This window comes from Penicillium paradoxum, assembly GCF_028828445.1.
Source record: "Penicillium paradoxum strain IBT 22861 chromosome Unknown utg000007l_segment0_segment0, whole genome shotgun sequence".
Classification (NCBI taxonomy): Eukaryota; Fungi; Ascomycota; class Eurotiomycetes; order Eurotiales; family Aspergillaceae; genus Penicillium; species Penicillium paradoxum.
In genome coordinates this window covers 4470952-4484885 of record NW_026643185.1, presented here as the reverse complement: position 1 = coordinate 4484885, position 13934 = coordinate 4470952, and the positions used below count along the sequence as shown (strand labels likewise).

Sequence of the window (13934 nt, the reverse complement as noted above, 5' to 3'; positions counted from 1 at the left end):
ATCTTTCTCTCCTTTGTTGCAACTATATTCACAGGCAAGCTAATTTCTGCAGGATTCTCTTATGCGATTATTTTTTTTTTATTCTATTTTTTTTGGCTTGCCTACAGCTCGAGGGGGAAAATCCTTGGGGGATAAACAACCACGCCTTTGGATCATTCACGCCCAAACAGATTCCCAAACTACTCGCTAGGGCTTGCAGCCCTAGCATTATTCACATATGTCTGCAACGCTAGCAGACCCGTATCGAGGCTTCATGGTTAATTACACCCATCATGGCAGTGGTAAAGATGCGAACCATGAGGATATAATTTCCTATGGCGCAGCTCAGTTGCTCATCCAAGATAGGCCCACTGATATTCGCTACCACTCCGATACAACACAGCCTCCTTTTGCATCTCCCTCAACTTTTATCACAGATCGTTTGCTGCCACGCCAGATGGCTCCGCATTATGATACACACAATTATGGACTCGCCCCCCTTCAGGATAGGAGAAAGCGACAGCGAACGAACAGTGATCTAGAAGTCAATCGAGACACCAATCAGAGTTATGGGCATCGACCTATCTTGCATGGTCTGTCCATAGACTCGTCGGCTCCATCAGGCGAATCAACCGACCTAATATACCCAGTGCATGTCGACCCTTCTTCTTCCCACCAGACCCCAAACCCGGATTACATCCGCCAGGGTGCTCTGCTGCAACAGCATCATCACCATAGAATGCCATCACAGGCATTGGTGGCTATGAGCTCTGGTAACGACGGTCATGAAGCTACAGAACCACCTCAGTCGCAGATGGACCTCAGCTTCATGAGCTTACCAGGTGTACCAAGGCCATGGCCTGCACCAAAAATAGCAAAGACCAGGTTCGGCCACAAGGAAGATGACATGTTGATAGAGCTGAAGGAGCGATGGAATTTTTCCTGGAAGCAGATCGAATGCTTCTTTCCAGGAAGGAAGCAACAAACATTGCAGGTCCGGTATTGTACCAAGTTAAAGGAACGGACTGTGGTCTGGGATAATGACAAGGTATGCTTTCACTCCCTACTGAGCCGAGTTTGTGTTAAGTGTTGAAATAGGATCGCAAATTGAAAAAGGCGCTGGAGGACTATGAAAATGACAAATGGGCCCATGTTGCCCGGAAGCTTGGGCCTGGTGTACCAGCGGCGGCATGTAAGCTGAGAGCGGCCGAGCTTGAATCAGAGCTGGAACTGGAATAACTGTTCTGTGAGGATAGAAGAATCTGTGTATTACCTTGTGACCGATATTCCCAAGCTTCCTCCTAAGTGATTACTCTTCAAGATATATACGTGCCCTATACAAAAAGCCCTAACTGTCTCAAAACGGGTATCCTGCACTTCTGGCAGGAGCGACCCGCCGTACCAAGTTTTCGAAGCTCCCGCCAATCAGCGGGGCTGACTCATCAATGCTCGTGGTGCCATTGGACGAAATTGCTAGCCAATCACAGGCGCTCGGGCCAAAGCGGCTTCAAACTCGCCCAACCTCAAACCTCCAAACTCCCTCTCCTGCCTCAAACGCCCCGCGTCATCCACCCTACCACATCCAGGACAATGTTCCTCCAACGTACAGCCTCCGCCCTCGCAAGGCGCTCGCCTGCCCGCGCTCTTACCCTCGCTCAGCGCCCCTTCTCTTCCTCTATCGTTCGCTGTACGTGACTCCTCGAATGGCCTGATCCGACCTTCGCACAACTGCTCCAATCCCTGCGCACCCCGACCCAAAGGGCGGCTTCTATACTATATCAATCACTAGATGTGCATTATTTACTATAATCACCAGCTAACACGAAACTTTTTTTCACAGCCAATGAGAAGAAGTGGGCTCCTAAGCAGGAGGGCAAGATCCTGACCTTCGAGGGTGAGTGCTCTACCCGGCCCCATTTCAGCCAATTGCTCCTTGAATGGCCTCTATAGCTCGGAAAAATTACACAGCATTGTCTATTCGAGGCTATACGTTCAATTGAATGCCATGGTACCTCGGATGTCGGTCATGTGGATACTTTTTCCGAGCCAGAAGCCCGGGCTTGTCATTTTATATGAATTGGCTACTTGCAAAACGCAATACTAACCTATCTTTTTCGCTGGTATATAGAGATCAAGACCGAGGAGGACCTCTTCGCCCCGGGTGCTAAGCCCGGTACCATTCCCACCGATCTTGACCAGGCCACCGGTCTCGAGCGTCTGGAACTCATCGGAAAGATGCAGGGCATTGACATCTTCGACATGCGTCCCCTTGATGCCTCCCGCAAGGGTATGTATTCCCGACATGTTTATCCCAATGTTCCATCGTCGCGCCCAAATCAATGACGAAATGCCGGCGAAGTCGCATCATTCTTTTGAAACGAAGTCACAAGACTAACCTAATTGGCGGATTCGTATAGGTTCCATCGAAGACCCCATCATCGTCAACAGCGCCGGTGATGAGCAGTACGCCGGTTGCACCGGTTTCCCCGCAGACTCCCACCAGGTTAACTGGCTGACCGTATGACCATCCCGACCCAACCCCGGGTGAAATATCCGTTCTAGAAACTAACATTGCATCTTTCAGGTCTCCCGCGAGCGCCCCATCGAGCGCTGCCTCGAGTGCGGCAACGTCGTCAAGATGAACTATATCGGACCCGAGGAGGACCCCCACTCCCGTATGTTAACCCATATATTTTGTCTTTGATGAGGCGATTGTGCTAACTTTTTTCTTCTCAGACGACCACGACCACGGTCACCACCACCCCCCCCTCACGTCGAGCCCAAGACCTTCGCCGACTACGTCAAGCCTGAGTACTGGTACCGGTAAATCCTTAATACCGCGTTTCTGCTTGCGCGGCGGTTTCCCTTGAAGTTGGTTTCTGCTTGGAATCCCAATACACTGTGAACATTATCTTGCGTGTGTCTGTCTCTGGTCTGTCTCCGTGACTCCTCTGTCTCTTTTGTAGAATAGTGCTCTAGTAGATGAAAATGAGAGTGTTGGGGTGGTGCTTTTGACTTAATATTATATTGCATTATGCCTGTAGGTACGATGAGATAGAGTCTCTCTGGTAAATCTGGGTCGAAGTTCTTCGATGTTCGTGCCACCCACATTGATGGTGAAATCAATCAAGCTTTTTTCACAGATATGTACAAGATATATACACACATTATCAACACAACACCCGAGTGTTCTATAGAATTTCTTCACAAAGATCGTCGCCGTGCATGCCGAAGAAACCCAATCCTATATTATGATATATCACTTTTGATCTGACGTGCCCAGCAAAACGAAGTGGGCGTAGACGCTAGAAAGTCAACGAGAAGCCGAGTAAACTCTAGTCTAGAAGAGAAGCAAAACCACTCATCTCGGACACAGCCTATAACAAATCAAGCCTAGCGGCCGATGAAGCGAAGCTCGATGTATCTCAGAGGAGGGTAGAAAAGCGCAGTCCAAGAGAACCCGACGTAAATCCCCATCTAGCGAGCCAAGTTAGTAAGATACATACACACATGGGAGGGGACGTAACCTACATCAGCACCGTAGTCGCCGACCAATTTCGCAATCGGTCCGATGTACCACACCTGAGCCATAGACAGAACGGCGCCTACCCAGCCAATGATGAAGGCAGTCAGAGCGGCAATGCCGAGGGGTAGCTTGGATGGGTCTCGCCAGATCGCCCAGTTGTATCCCGTGCGCAGGCGGAAGATGAAACGCTCTTCGAGGATGATGGCGAACCACATGACGACCCAGTAGCCCATCAAGGCGAGGAAGTTGGTGAAGATCTCGGAGAGGTTGCTGCGGCCAACGAGGGCGCAGACGGTGTAGATGACTACGGCAACGGTGTTCCAGATGACGCGCGGTACTGCCTCCGCGTAGCGGCCGAGCATCTGGAAGTCAATGCCGGCGGAGTAAGTGGGAGCAACATTGTTGGCGATTAGGCCCAGGGCGCAGACGACGGAGCAGAATTTGCCGAATCCGTGTAGGGGGCCGAATCCTTCGACGATGAGCGCGCCTTGGCCTTTCGCGTACGCGGTGGCATATTCTGCGTGTGTAGAGATGCCAGAGGCCAATCCCACACCGGAGACTAGGGCCAGAGTGAATGAGGTCATGAGGCCTGCTAGACACAGGCAGAAGATTTTTACCCGAGAGGTGTTTTCGGGGTAGTAGACGAAGAAATCGGCTGCTAGTGGGGAATATGTGACTGCGGCGCTGAGACAGATGGAGAAGAAGGATATTCTGAGATCATGGTTAGGAAACTTGAGCTTGGATTCTCGAAGCCGGGGCTTGGACTTTACCTGTTGCCAATAACTGTCCGAGTATCACCGACAGAGGCCGATGATAAGTCATATTTCGCGGATGATACTCCGAATAGAATGAAGATTATGATAATTTGGGGCAAAAAGGCGAATCTGATAGGATGCTAGTCAGTTTTCACTGTTCATTACGGTGAACTATCATACTAACCGTTCATAGTAATGGAAGACTTGGATACCGAAGGTAGCCAGCACCCAGCTGATGACTGCGACGATCACGATGCCTATAGGATACACATTAGTACCATACTTGTTCCATGATATACCCGGGATACTTACCAACAGCCACGGACATGCCGCCGGGGGAGACAGCCGACAAGATCTGTCCGCCAACGACGCAATCAATCAAGCCATATCCAATCATCTGGACAAGGTTCAAGAGAACGATGATCTTGCTAGGCCACCAGCCCATGGAGTATCTTCCGAACGCCTGTTCACCAATTAGCCCTCATGATGGAAATGATCGCCCAACAATTGACATTCGCCACGTACCAGTGTCCGAATTCCTGAAATGGGGCCCCATGTAGCCATCCAAGCGGCGACCAAGCAACCAGCCAAGACACCAAAAACAGCACAAAGCGCAGAGTCCAGGAAGTTGAGACCAAACACTGCAGGCCCTAACATCCCGAGGGTGATGTTATTGGGCGCAAGATTGATCGATATCCACAGCAAGAAGACCTGCAGATACGTCATCCATGTGTTGCGCTTCATGCGCTCATCCACGGCAACCCGCTCAACACCACGGGCCTCCAAATTATATTCGACGAGTTGGTGCTCGAAGGCTCTGAGAATAGAGCCCAATCGCGATCCGACGGGATTGCGGCGATTGGTCGTCTCGGCGACGTAGATTCCCTCATCCTTGTTGGCTGCGCCGGAGGTTTCAGTCGCAGATGTCGTCAAGCATTCCTTGTTCGAGTGCGCCGCTACGGCGGTGATTTCATGTTCTGAAGCCATGCTGCACCTCTGTTAGTATTACATCCGCACATTCGAACTCCGGGGGAAAAAGCGCATTGAGTCCTTTCGCTGGAATTACCCAGATCAAGTTAAACCGTATAATCTCAGAACGACAATCGTCGAACACCGGTCGTCACGCAGAGATTTGTCCTATATACCTTGATCGTGAGGAAATACCAGGCTACTCGTCTTCATGGTAGCCGTCCCTTGTGCACAGGCTGTGTTACCTTCCCGAGAAGAGTCTCTAGAAACACACCGGGGTGGCGTTAGTGAGTGCGAAAGGCCATCAAAGGGTTGACTTACCCTAGAATTGAGCAAATGGAGGCTTGAAATTTCGAAACAATGACTGTGTCTGGAGCAATGAAGGCCAAAAAGTGGTGGGGGCGAAAAACGGGGTTTGATTGCCGCGGGGAAGAAAAACCAAGATCGCCTTGGCTTTTTCCGCTGCGATCTACGGAGTCCTACGTAACAGGGGGCTTCTGGCCCTATTGTACTGGAACCAGTGGGAATCATATGGTATTGATGGACACAGAGATAAAAAAAAAGGGCGTCAAAAAAAAAAACAGGCAACGCCTTAATACGGGTTGCAATGCGCAATTTTTCATAGCGCATAGAAGATAACAAGAGATTCGAACATTGAGAATAAAGAGATCCAGATCACCAACTCCATCTGCCTTGTGAAATCAGTGGCCCCCAGTTGGCCACCGATGAAACTTGCATCGCTCTGGAATTGCCAGGAATCCGGAAGAGAGAATGCCAAATTCATAAAAGATGCTAAAACAATATCATGACTTCATCAGTGTCATCGGGTTGGTCAGACGTTCTTGAAATGCTCTTTGGCATATTGCTCGCAGGCCTGTCGGAGAATTAATATGAGATCGGCTGTACAATGGCACGGAACTATCTCCACTCACTTTGGCAGGCTTGCCAACTTTCTGACCGATCACTTTCCACTTATTCGCCTCGTACTCCTTGATTGCCTCGCGAAGCTTCACAGACTGTGCAACGTCAGCGACGGATGCGACACACGGACATTAAAGGAATCGGGTTCATACCTCATCTTCGGCAAACTCCGCGTAGTGCATGTCCTGCGTGAGGTGTTAGTAAGACCGATCCGGACATTGCTTAAATTGCGTGATATCACGTACCTTGTACCAGTGTTTCTTGACACTGCCCTCGGTTCGTGTCGGGAAAGTCTGCGATAGGTGAAAAAAAAGCACCGGTCAGCAACCCGTAGCTTCATGATAAGAAAAATAATAAGAACAAAAAAATAGAGACGCGTGCGCACCTTGGCAATCTCACTCCAGCTGCGCCCGGCGTCGCGCATTGTCTTAAGCCTTTGCTCCTCCTCTGCCGTCCATGGGGTATTCGTCCGTCCCTTTTTCTTCGGTGTAGACTCAACCGCAGGAATGGCGCCAGAGTCATCGATCGCGCTACCCGCAGGATTCACTGGAGCTGCCATCATGACCGACGAACCAGTCGCGGGAGAAGGAGGCCGTTTGCGCGAAGCGCCGGGATTTTGTTGAGGTAAAGGAGCAGTCGGGATGGGAATGCCTTCAAAGTTTGGGACGCGATGGAAGGGATGGATCTGTTGTTGGGCAAGCATATGCGGCGGGGCGCTAGTAGTAGCGGACGTCTTAAGTCGCTTGGATGTCGGGGGAGAACTGATCGGGGTAGCAAAGAGTCAGAAAAGTATAAAAGAAAGACATGACAGGTAGAAATGTGGGAGCAATAAACGCGACCAAGTGCACTCGAATGCCTAGTCTCCCTCCCGCAGCTGGAGGCCGAACGGAGATCACAGACGAAGGGACTTACGACATGGTGAAAGACACACGCGGTTTTCAATCACACTGTGTCGGTTCATCTGTACATACAAAAAGGCCGCGTAGGGGGGGGAGGGATTAGCAGGATCTGGTACTGGCGCGCCTTGGTCAACACTCGGGAAGCGTTACACTAAAGACGATGACACAGGCGCATCCCAGGTAGAACCAGATGAAAGTAACAGAGACAGGAAGGTATAAGCCGCGACACAGAGAAGTCCAGGCTCCGACCGAAGGGTTTAAGTCCTGGTGGGGGGGGATCAAAGGGAAGTTGGGCTCACAGGTCAAAATCGCATGGTCGAAGCGTCGATTCGGGGACCTCGAATTCTTCCGAATACGGGGAGAACATGAGGCTGGGAGGGTGGTGTTGACTTTGAAAGGAAGGTAAGTTGTGGAGAGGAACCCTCGGGGAAAAAAGAGGACTTAATAAAAAACAAATAAACAGGGAGGTCAAGAGAGGGACAAGGTTACAGAGAGAAGAGAAAGGAGGAAGAGGAGAGAGTGGTGAGAGAGAAAGGCAGAGAGAGCGGGGATGGAGTCACCTCATATCACAACAGTAAACCAAAATAATAATAGCACTGGAATTGGGATTAGTTGAAAGGGATTTAAATCGTGCTTTTTATTAAATTAAACCCCAAAAATCCAACAGCCTTGAACACTGGGATTTGCTAGATTTGCTATGAAAAAAGATCCATTTGGTTTTAATATGGGGCATCGATTCCCTCTATCGGCACCCTCTATTATACACCCTCGCTGTGACTTCTTATTTTCCTGCCCGTCGCTGTCCTGATATCAAAGGTAGACTATGCGATCAAATTAAAATTCAGTGTCGATTCAAATGCGCCTCCAACCAACCCCCTCCGGTGCATTCCACAACCCGTTCTCTCTTGGCCTAGGAACCGATGCCCGGACAGGGGCCCTGTCACAATTCATGGCTCGTGCGGTAATTCAATTCGGCCGACGACAAGATGCAGAAGCAAAGATGGCCACGTCCGGCAGCTTCCATGAGACATTTGGGCCGAAGAGACCCGCGAGTGGCCTGTTCCAGAATCCGGTGACCCGGCAAGATCTCACAACACCGTGCGAGGATGACAGGACACGCCCAATGCGAATCAACGACGCGCCCGAGGATCTTATTATTGCAAAGGCATCCAATGGCCCCGGGACGTCCACCCGCAATCACTCATATTCAATGACAGAAGTAGAAGTGTCCGTCCAACCCGAGACTTGGCGGGCTAGATCAGCCACAAGACGGTTTCGCGTGAAGCCACCGGGTACTATTCCCCTCTCTGCCCCTATGCAGGTCGTTAGCTGAGAGCATGCACGGTATGGGGCAAAAGGTCGGGGGAGCCCTATCAGCAGTTGGCTCGGTCCTAGCACCGCGCGGGGTTCATCTGAGGCGTGTATATATCCAAAGAGGCCCAGCCTCTCGACATCCTGCCGGCATATTTCTTTGTCACACACACAATCCACCGTTATTGTCCATCTTCAATTGGTGCCCATTACCTGGACTATTCGTGGCCGTACAGACCAAGCCCGCGAAAAATCCCTGGATAGCCAATTGACTCGGAGATATCTAGTTATCATTCGAGGATCTCCGTTCAGGTTTGAGGATGATGCATGAGAAGGATCAGCTGTGCTAAATTACGCCTAGTGCGGTTCTCTGTGTATGACCAACACAAAGAGAGAATGCCAAGGATCGCTGGGGGCAGTTATGACTTGCATTGTCTATTTCATTAGACAGAAGTTTCCTCTCTCGACTCCAGGAGTATCGAGTTCTTCGGTTAACCTAGAAGAATATATAGAGTCCAACAGGTGGCTCCAGCGCTTCAAATTCTACTCGAATGCACAGAAACAACAGCCAGACTCTTTATACATAACCCATTCCTTGCTCTCCCTCAGCCGCTGATTTGGACATTTTTCCGATGAGATAGGTCGAAAGCGCTGTCTTTATATAAAGCCAACCACCGACCAGACGACTGTTGATCTAAAAATTAGTCGGGCTGATCATGAATAATGAGAACTGGCAACGTTACAGCGATTTTATCTGTTTTGGGAATCTTACCACGTCGCCTGCATCACCTGGGGCATCTAGGCCTTCTCGAATCCACCCCCGTCCACGAGAACAAATAACCCAGATCTTGGTCAGAACTGAAATCCTAGATCAGTGGTATTACCGCAGAAGCTTATGAAGAGCCTCGAATTAACTTTGAATGACGAAGATATTTAAGAGGCCCAAGTCGTACCTAGGTAGCTCCCTCTATTATTTCGTCTTGGACATCCCCGCACCTGCATCCAATCCCCTATTTTGTCTCTTCCCAGGACTCCAGGGATTTTCGATGCTGTTTCGAAGAACAATATCAACAATTATTCCTCTGATCTTGTCGTATACATGTATCTATATCTATTACACATCCTTATAGATTCATTACCTAGCACCAGCCAATATGTGTATACAGCAACACCACAATGTTGGACAATACATGTCCTCCATAATGACGCACTAGCAACGAGATGTGAATATCATAGTCGTTTTCATATCGTTTTCATGTCATTTCCAGGAATATTTGTTTATCGTACCCGTACGGAGTACATTCAGACACTACCTGATATATGCAGTCCTACCTCCCTCCACATCTACATGTACTTAATTCCACGGTTTAAAGCCATTTCATGCTGGCTATGTGAAACCACTCCACATGTTAATCTCAACCCTCACAAAGTCGAGATTGCCAACCTTCCTCTAAGAATACTATATAATCATCTGCTGATTGGATTTCGATAAATATGGAGATCGCTATAATTGCAAATAGCTTCAATTTTGTTAAAATTGCAGACCTGACAGGTCACAATAGCTTTGAACCACCTGCAATCGGGCTAATATATAGATTTGCACGAGAGAAATAGCGTGGAAATTCCAAATCACCCACAATCCGGCGATTTTTGGTTTAAACCCTGAGAAACTTCATTTTGCCCGCCTGGCTTTTGATGCGTCGTAGAATTTACCTAGGCACATGTACCTTGGAACTCCATTCAATGCGGCGCATGTCATAGCGATTCAGATATTTTAACCTTCGGCTTGAAACCAGGCATGATCAGGCAGCAATACTGAAATGAATCACATTTGACCCCTGGTCGTAGGCGAGCATCTTCGCAATCAGGAATCTACTGCCAAGCCTTACAAGTTACAAACAAGCATCAACAATGCGTACCTACCTACCTCAGACTTGGAGATTCTGACCTCTGGTCTTGCCACAAGCCAATTGTTAAATTCTGTCTCTGCCCTAACACCGATCGGCTGTACATCTCCACCATATGACAAGCACAGCAAGTATGCGAGTGGAATTACATTAGCATAATAGATTGCGACCATTTAGAAAGGACAACTTCGACTACCTTTATCTTTATCCGCAACGTCGGAATAAGATCAACTCGGCTCCGAGCTAAGCGGACGAAACAGACACCGGCACTAACTTCTTCGTCCCAGCTGTGGTAAACTACGTTCTCCCGTGCCCCACCATTTCCTCTGATCTAGACGCATGTCTCCTAGAGAACCCGTAAATGGTACCATCATCCTAGGTCGGATCTGGGTCTTCTGCCCGGCTGCCTTGAAGGTTAATAGGATAACTCGGGGAAGTTCGGGAGTTCTGCGCATAGGGGTAGCAAGAGCGCGCCGGATATACTTACTACTTTTGATGCGGTGGGCTTGATGGAGGGAGTTTGGGTTGTTGTTGTTGCTTCCTCCGGGTATTATAGCCAGCGGAATGTTGGGGGAATTCGGGCTTAAGAACGAGGAGGAGGGGGAGAAGGAAAGGGTGGCGCTGGTAGTGTTGGCCGAGAGGTATCTCATCTTTCGTGCTTGAATTATATGGAAACAAAACATATCAGGTCTTGTCCTGAATGTCAGACAAAATGCGGCCAGTATGCGGCGTATTCAGGGAGCTTGTATACCGCCGGATCCATATAAGGAATCATAACGAAAACCTCGACCACAAGATACATTCGTGCTGTTGCATATGCAACGAAAGCCAGGGCCGTAATGATCATGAGGAGTACACTCCACCCCAAACTAAGAGTAAGATGCGCATCCGGTCCACGCCAGACTTTCAGCCCAGCCCATATGACAAAACCCAATGGCCCAAACACAACCAAATTGAGACATGAGAGCTTCCAGAATGTCTCCGCGAGCCCAGTCTTGTCCAATGCCGCGGAGTCCCACGCTAGCATATGCAAGCCCCCATAGCACAAACTTGTGACCAGAGAAGCAAATAGCCCCTTCAATAGCTCATCTGCGATGACGCTTCCATTTTTGCTATCTAGTCCGCGCGGCCACACAAAGTTCGGCTGACGGTCTCGAAACCAGACCGAGTAGTTGCATATGAAGTGGCGAGTGCGCAGGGCACGGTTCCATCGGGTGAGGGTGATATCGTCTACCTCGACGCACTGAAATTGGGAATCGACGTGCTCACGCGTGCCTGGGATGCGTTGGCCAGCTTCGAGTTTCATCGCTATTGGCCGGTCATCGTTGACGCGAATCTTGAACCGTTTCCTACTCTGATAACGCGGGAAATGGAGCCACCGGTTTTCCTCCGTCTGTCGGAATATGTACCAGTCTTCGCCTGTTCCTGGCAAAAGCGTGATCCCACTTCGGCCGCGGAAAATTATCATGAGGAGTTCGGACCCGGCGTGTGTAGATATAGATTCCCACCTGGAGCGTAGTGTGACTGCGAGTTCTTCGGATCGATAAAGGCACTGTTTCTTGTAATGCTTGCCCGAGGCACCTAGAGTCCATTGCGCCGCGCAGACATCCCTAAGCGCTTCGGACTGTTCTGTGTGTAGGACGAACGGGTCATCGATATCTGTGGGTTTATGCCACCAGAGCAAGTAGATGGCTAAAGCGCAGATCGAGTGCGCAAATGTATTCAACTCTAGAAGGCTGATTGGGAGGGACTCGTTAAGTCTGATGAAGAACTGGGCGCTGAACCACACTACCTGAATAGAGGTGATGAATTTTGTAAAATAGTCTCGCTTGCTCCGGCCGGCGATGGCTTCCTTGGACAGAAACTGGAAGTCTATATCGTCGAACAGATCTAGTCCAAAGCATTCTTCGACACAGGCGGGTGTGATCGTTAGCGAGTCGCACCACATCGGCCACACTCTCTCCGTGTCTCGTGACATATCCACCACCAGGCCGCCCATGACAACTAGAAAGCCATGCGAGAGATCAAACGTCTGACTGCTCGAAGGATCCTTCACACAGTTAGAGTGGCCAATTGTCAATCGGATCTGCCTCACCTTGACGGAGTCATCATCTGAACTTGTAACATCTCCTTTTGTGCCTGTTTCCTGATCTAGTTCCTCCCTCATCCCAAGACCCTTACGCAACCGTACCAGGAAAGTCTCAGGCTCGTGCTGCCCACTCCGTCTCCTTAGCAGCTGGGCAATGCGCAACGCCTGTCGTCTCTGTGACCATGCATTGTATACTACAAACTCCGGCGCAAGCAGTGCAATCAACACCCATTTCGTCTTAATCAGACACCGCATCCACCATTCACATTGACGGTCGAAAACGTTCAGATGCAGCGCGCTATACACACATAGCACTAGTGTAGTTAGACAGCTTAAAAGGAGCCCTGAGGTTCCACGCGTAGGCGGGTCATGGGTCCATTGTGGGGTGGTGTAGTTGCTTGTGCCAAATATGGGAAGGCCCATTTGAAGGATGTATATATGGTGGTATTATAGGGTCTCCATGGTAGGACATGATGATTTTTATTTATCTTCTGTATACGGAGTACAAGCGCCGACTATGTTGAATGCCTGAAACAAGTAGGGAAGCACCAGGTTTCGGAAGTGTGATCAATGCAGACCGCTAGCCAATCAGTCTAACCGCGCGCTAACATATCAACCTCGGTCTCCACCAACATTCAAGCTCGACAAGCATAGAAAAATATTAAGACGCCCTTGGCATGTCCAATTCAATAGAAGAAGACGAAAGAGCAGATAAAAAAGCAGAACAAGACCCCGAACCAGCATCAAAAAAACCTCCACCAATGCTCCCTCTTCTCTTCGTCGCCCTCACAATCCTTTTCTTCCCCCTCTACCTAATTTACAAACCCCCCAAACGCCTAATCCGCCACTTCCAACACCGCTGGCCCGATGTCCTCTGGGAGATCCCAACACAAAAGAACCTGATAGCTCTAACAATCGATGACGCCCCATCCCACCACACCCGCGAAATCCTCTCTGTCCTCCAAGAAAACGATGCTGCAGCAACTTTCTTCGTCATCGGTTCCCAAATCCGCGGCCACGAAGAGACCCTCGCGCATATTGTGCAAGGGGGTTGTGAGTTGGGAAATCATGCTATGTACGATGAGCCGTCGTGTAGGTTGAGTGACGCAGAGCTTAGTGGGCAGATTGTTGCCGTTCAGGAGAGAATCGATTCTATCTATTCCGCCGCGGGGGTGTCTGGGCAGGAACCAACGAGGTACTTCCGTCCCGGATCTGGGTTCTTCACTGCACACATGCGCAAGGTCGTGCGGGAGTTAGGCTTCAGGATTGTGCTTGGGGGTATATACCCACATGATCCGCAGATTCCGTACTGGAGGGTCAATGCCAGACATGTTCTTAGCATGCTCAGGCCTGGGGCTATAATTATCTGTCATGATGGGGAGGGGAGGGGATGGACAGTGCCCATGTTGAGGAAGGTTTTGCCTGAGATTACACGGAGAGGGTATCGTGTTGTGACTGTTTCGGAGTTGTTGAGGGAGGGTGTGTCTAGCTAGGCTGACCATATGGCAACGAAACAACTAGATCAATTGTGATACCCTTGGATGGAAAAAAAGAGAGTATACGATAGGAAAAGAGAGT

General features: G+C 49.7%; 7 protein-coding genes across 7 annotated transcripts; 4 read left to right on the top strand and 3 right to left on the bottom strand.

The window, feature by feature from the left end:
- Positions 1-217: 217 nt before the first annotated feature.
- On the top strand, positions 218-1218 carry N7457_009180 (SANT/Myb-like DNA-binding domain-containing protein; the record flags this gene model as incomplete). The annotated part of the gene is made up of 2 exons (XM_057180223.1): positions 218-1027; positions 1078-1218. The coding sequence occupies 2 exons, from the start codon at positions 218-220 to the stop codon at positions 1216-1218; spliced, it is 951 nt and encodes a 316-aa protein (XP_057028609.1).
- Positions 1219-1569: 351 nt separating this feature from the next.
- On the top strand, positions 1570-2849 carry cox5b (cytochrome c oxidase subunit IV; the record flags this gene model as incomplete). The annotated part of the gene is made up of 6 exons (XM_057180222.1): positions 1570-1666; positions 1820-1873; positions 2108-2266; positions 2397-2497; positions 2564-2654; positions 2716-2849. 6 exons carry the CDS (start codon positions 1570-1572, stop codon positions 2847-2849), a joined length of 636 nt encoding a protein of 211 aa, XP_057028608.1.
- A 523-nt stretch (positions 2850-3372) lies between these two features.
- On the bottom strand, positions 3373-5247 carry N7457_009178 (Permease cytosine/purine uracil thiamine allantoin; the record flags this gene model as incomplete). Its single annotated transcript, XM_057180221.1, has 6 exons — positions 3373-3456; positions 3511-4216; positions 4276-4389; positions 4445-4517; positions 4573-4723; positions 4786-5247. The coding sequence occupies 6 exons, from the start codon at positions 5245-5247 to the stop codon at positions 3373-3375; spliced, it is 1590 nt and encodes a 529-aa protein (XP_057028607.1).
- An 814-nt stretch (positions 5248-6061) lies between these two features.
- N7457_009177 (SANT/Myb-like DNA-binding domain-containing protein) lies at positions 6062-6853 on the bottom strand (the record flags this gene model as incomplete). Its single annotated transcript, XM_057180220.1, has 5 exons — positions 6062-6103; positions 6162-6245; positions 6303-6335; positions 6396-6443; positions 6536-6853. The coding sequence occupies 5 exons, from the start codon at positions 6851-6853 to the stop codon at positions 6062-6064; spliced, it is 525 nt and encodes a 174-aa protein (XP_057028606.1).
- Positions 6854-7905: 1052 nt separating this feature from the next.
- N7457_009176 (uncharacterized protein) lies at positions 7906-8382 on the top strand (the record flags this gene model as incomplete). The annotated part of the gene is made up of 1 exon (XM_057180219.1): positions 7906-8382. One exon carries the CDS (start codon positions 7906-7908, stop codon positions 8380-8382), a length of 477 nt encoding a protein of 158 aa, XP_057028605.1.
- A 2588-nt stretch (positions 8383-10970) lies between these two features.
- N7457_009175 (uncharacterized protein) lies at positions 10971-12779 on the bottom strand (the record flags this gene model as incomplete). Its single annotated transcript, XM_057180218.1, has 1 exon — positions 10971-12779. One exon carries the CDS (start codon positions 12777-12779, stop codon positions 10971-10973), a length of 1809 nt encoding a protein of 602 aa, XP_057028604.1.
- Positions 12780-13117: 338 nt separating this feature from the next.
- On the top strand, positions 13118-13849 carry N7457_009174 (chitin deacetylase CDA4; the record flags this gene model as incomplete). Its single annotated transcript, XM_057180217.1, has 1 exon — positions 13118-13849. One exon carries the CDS (start codon positions 13118-13120, stop codon positions 13847-13849), a length of 732 nt encoding a protein of 243 aa, XP_057028603.1.
- Between the last annotated feature and the right edge of the window lie 85 nt (positions 13850-13934).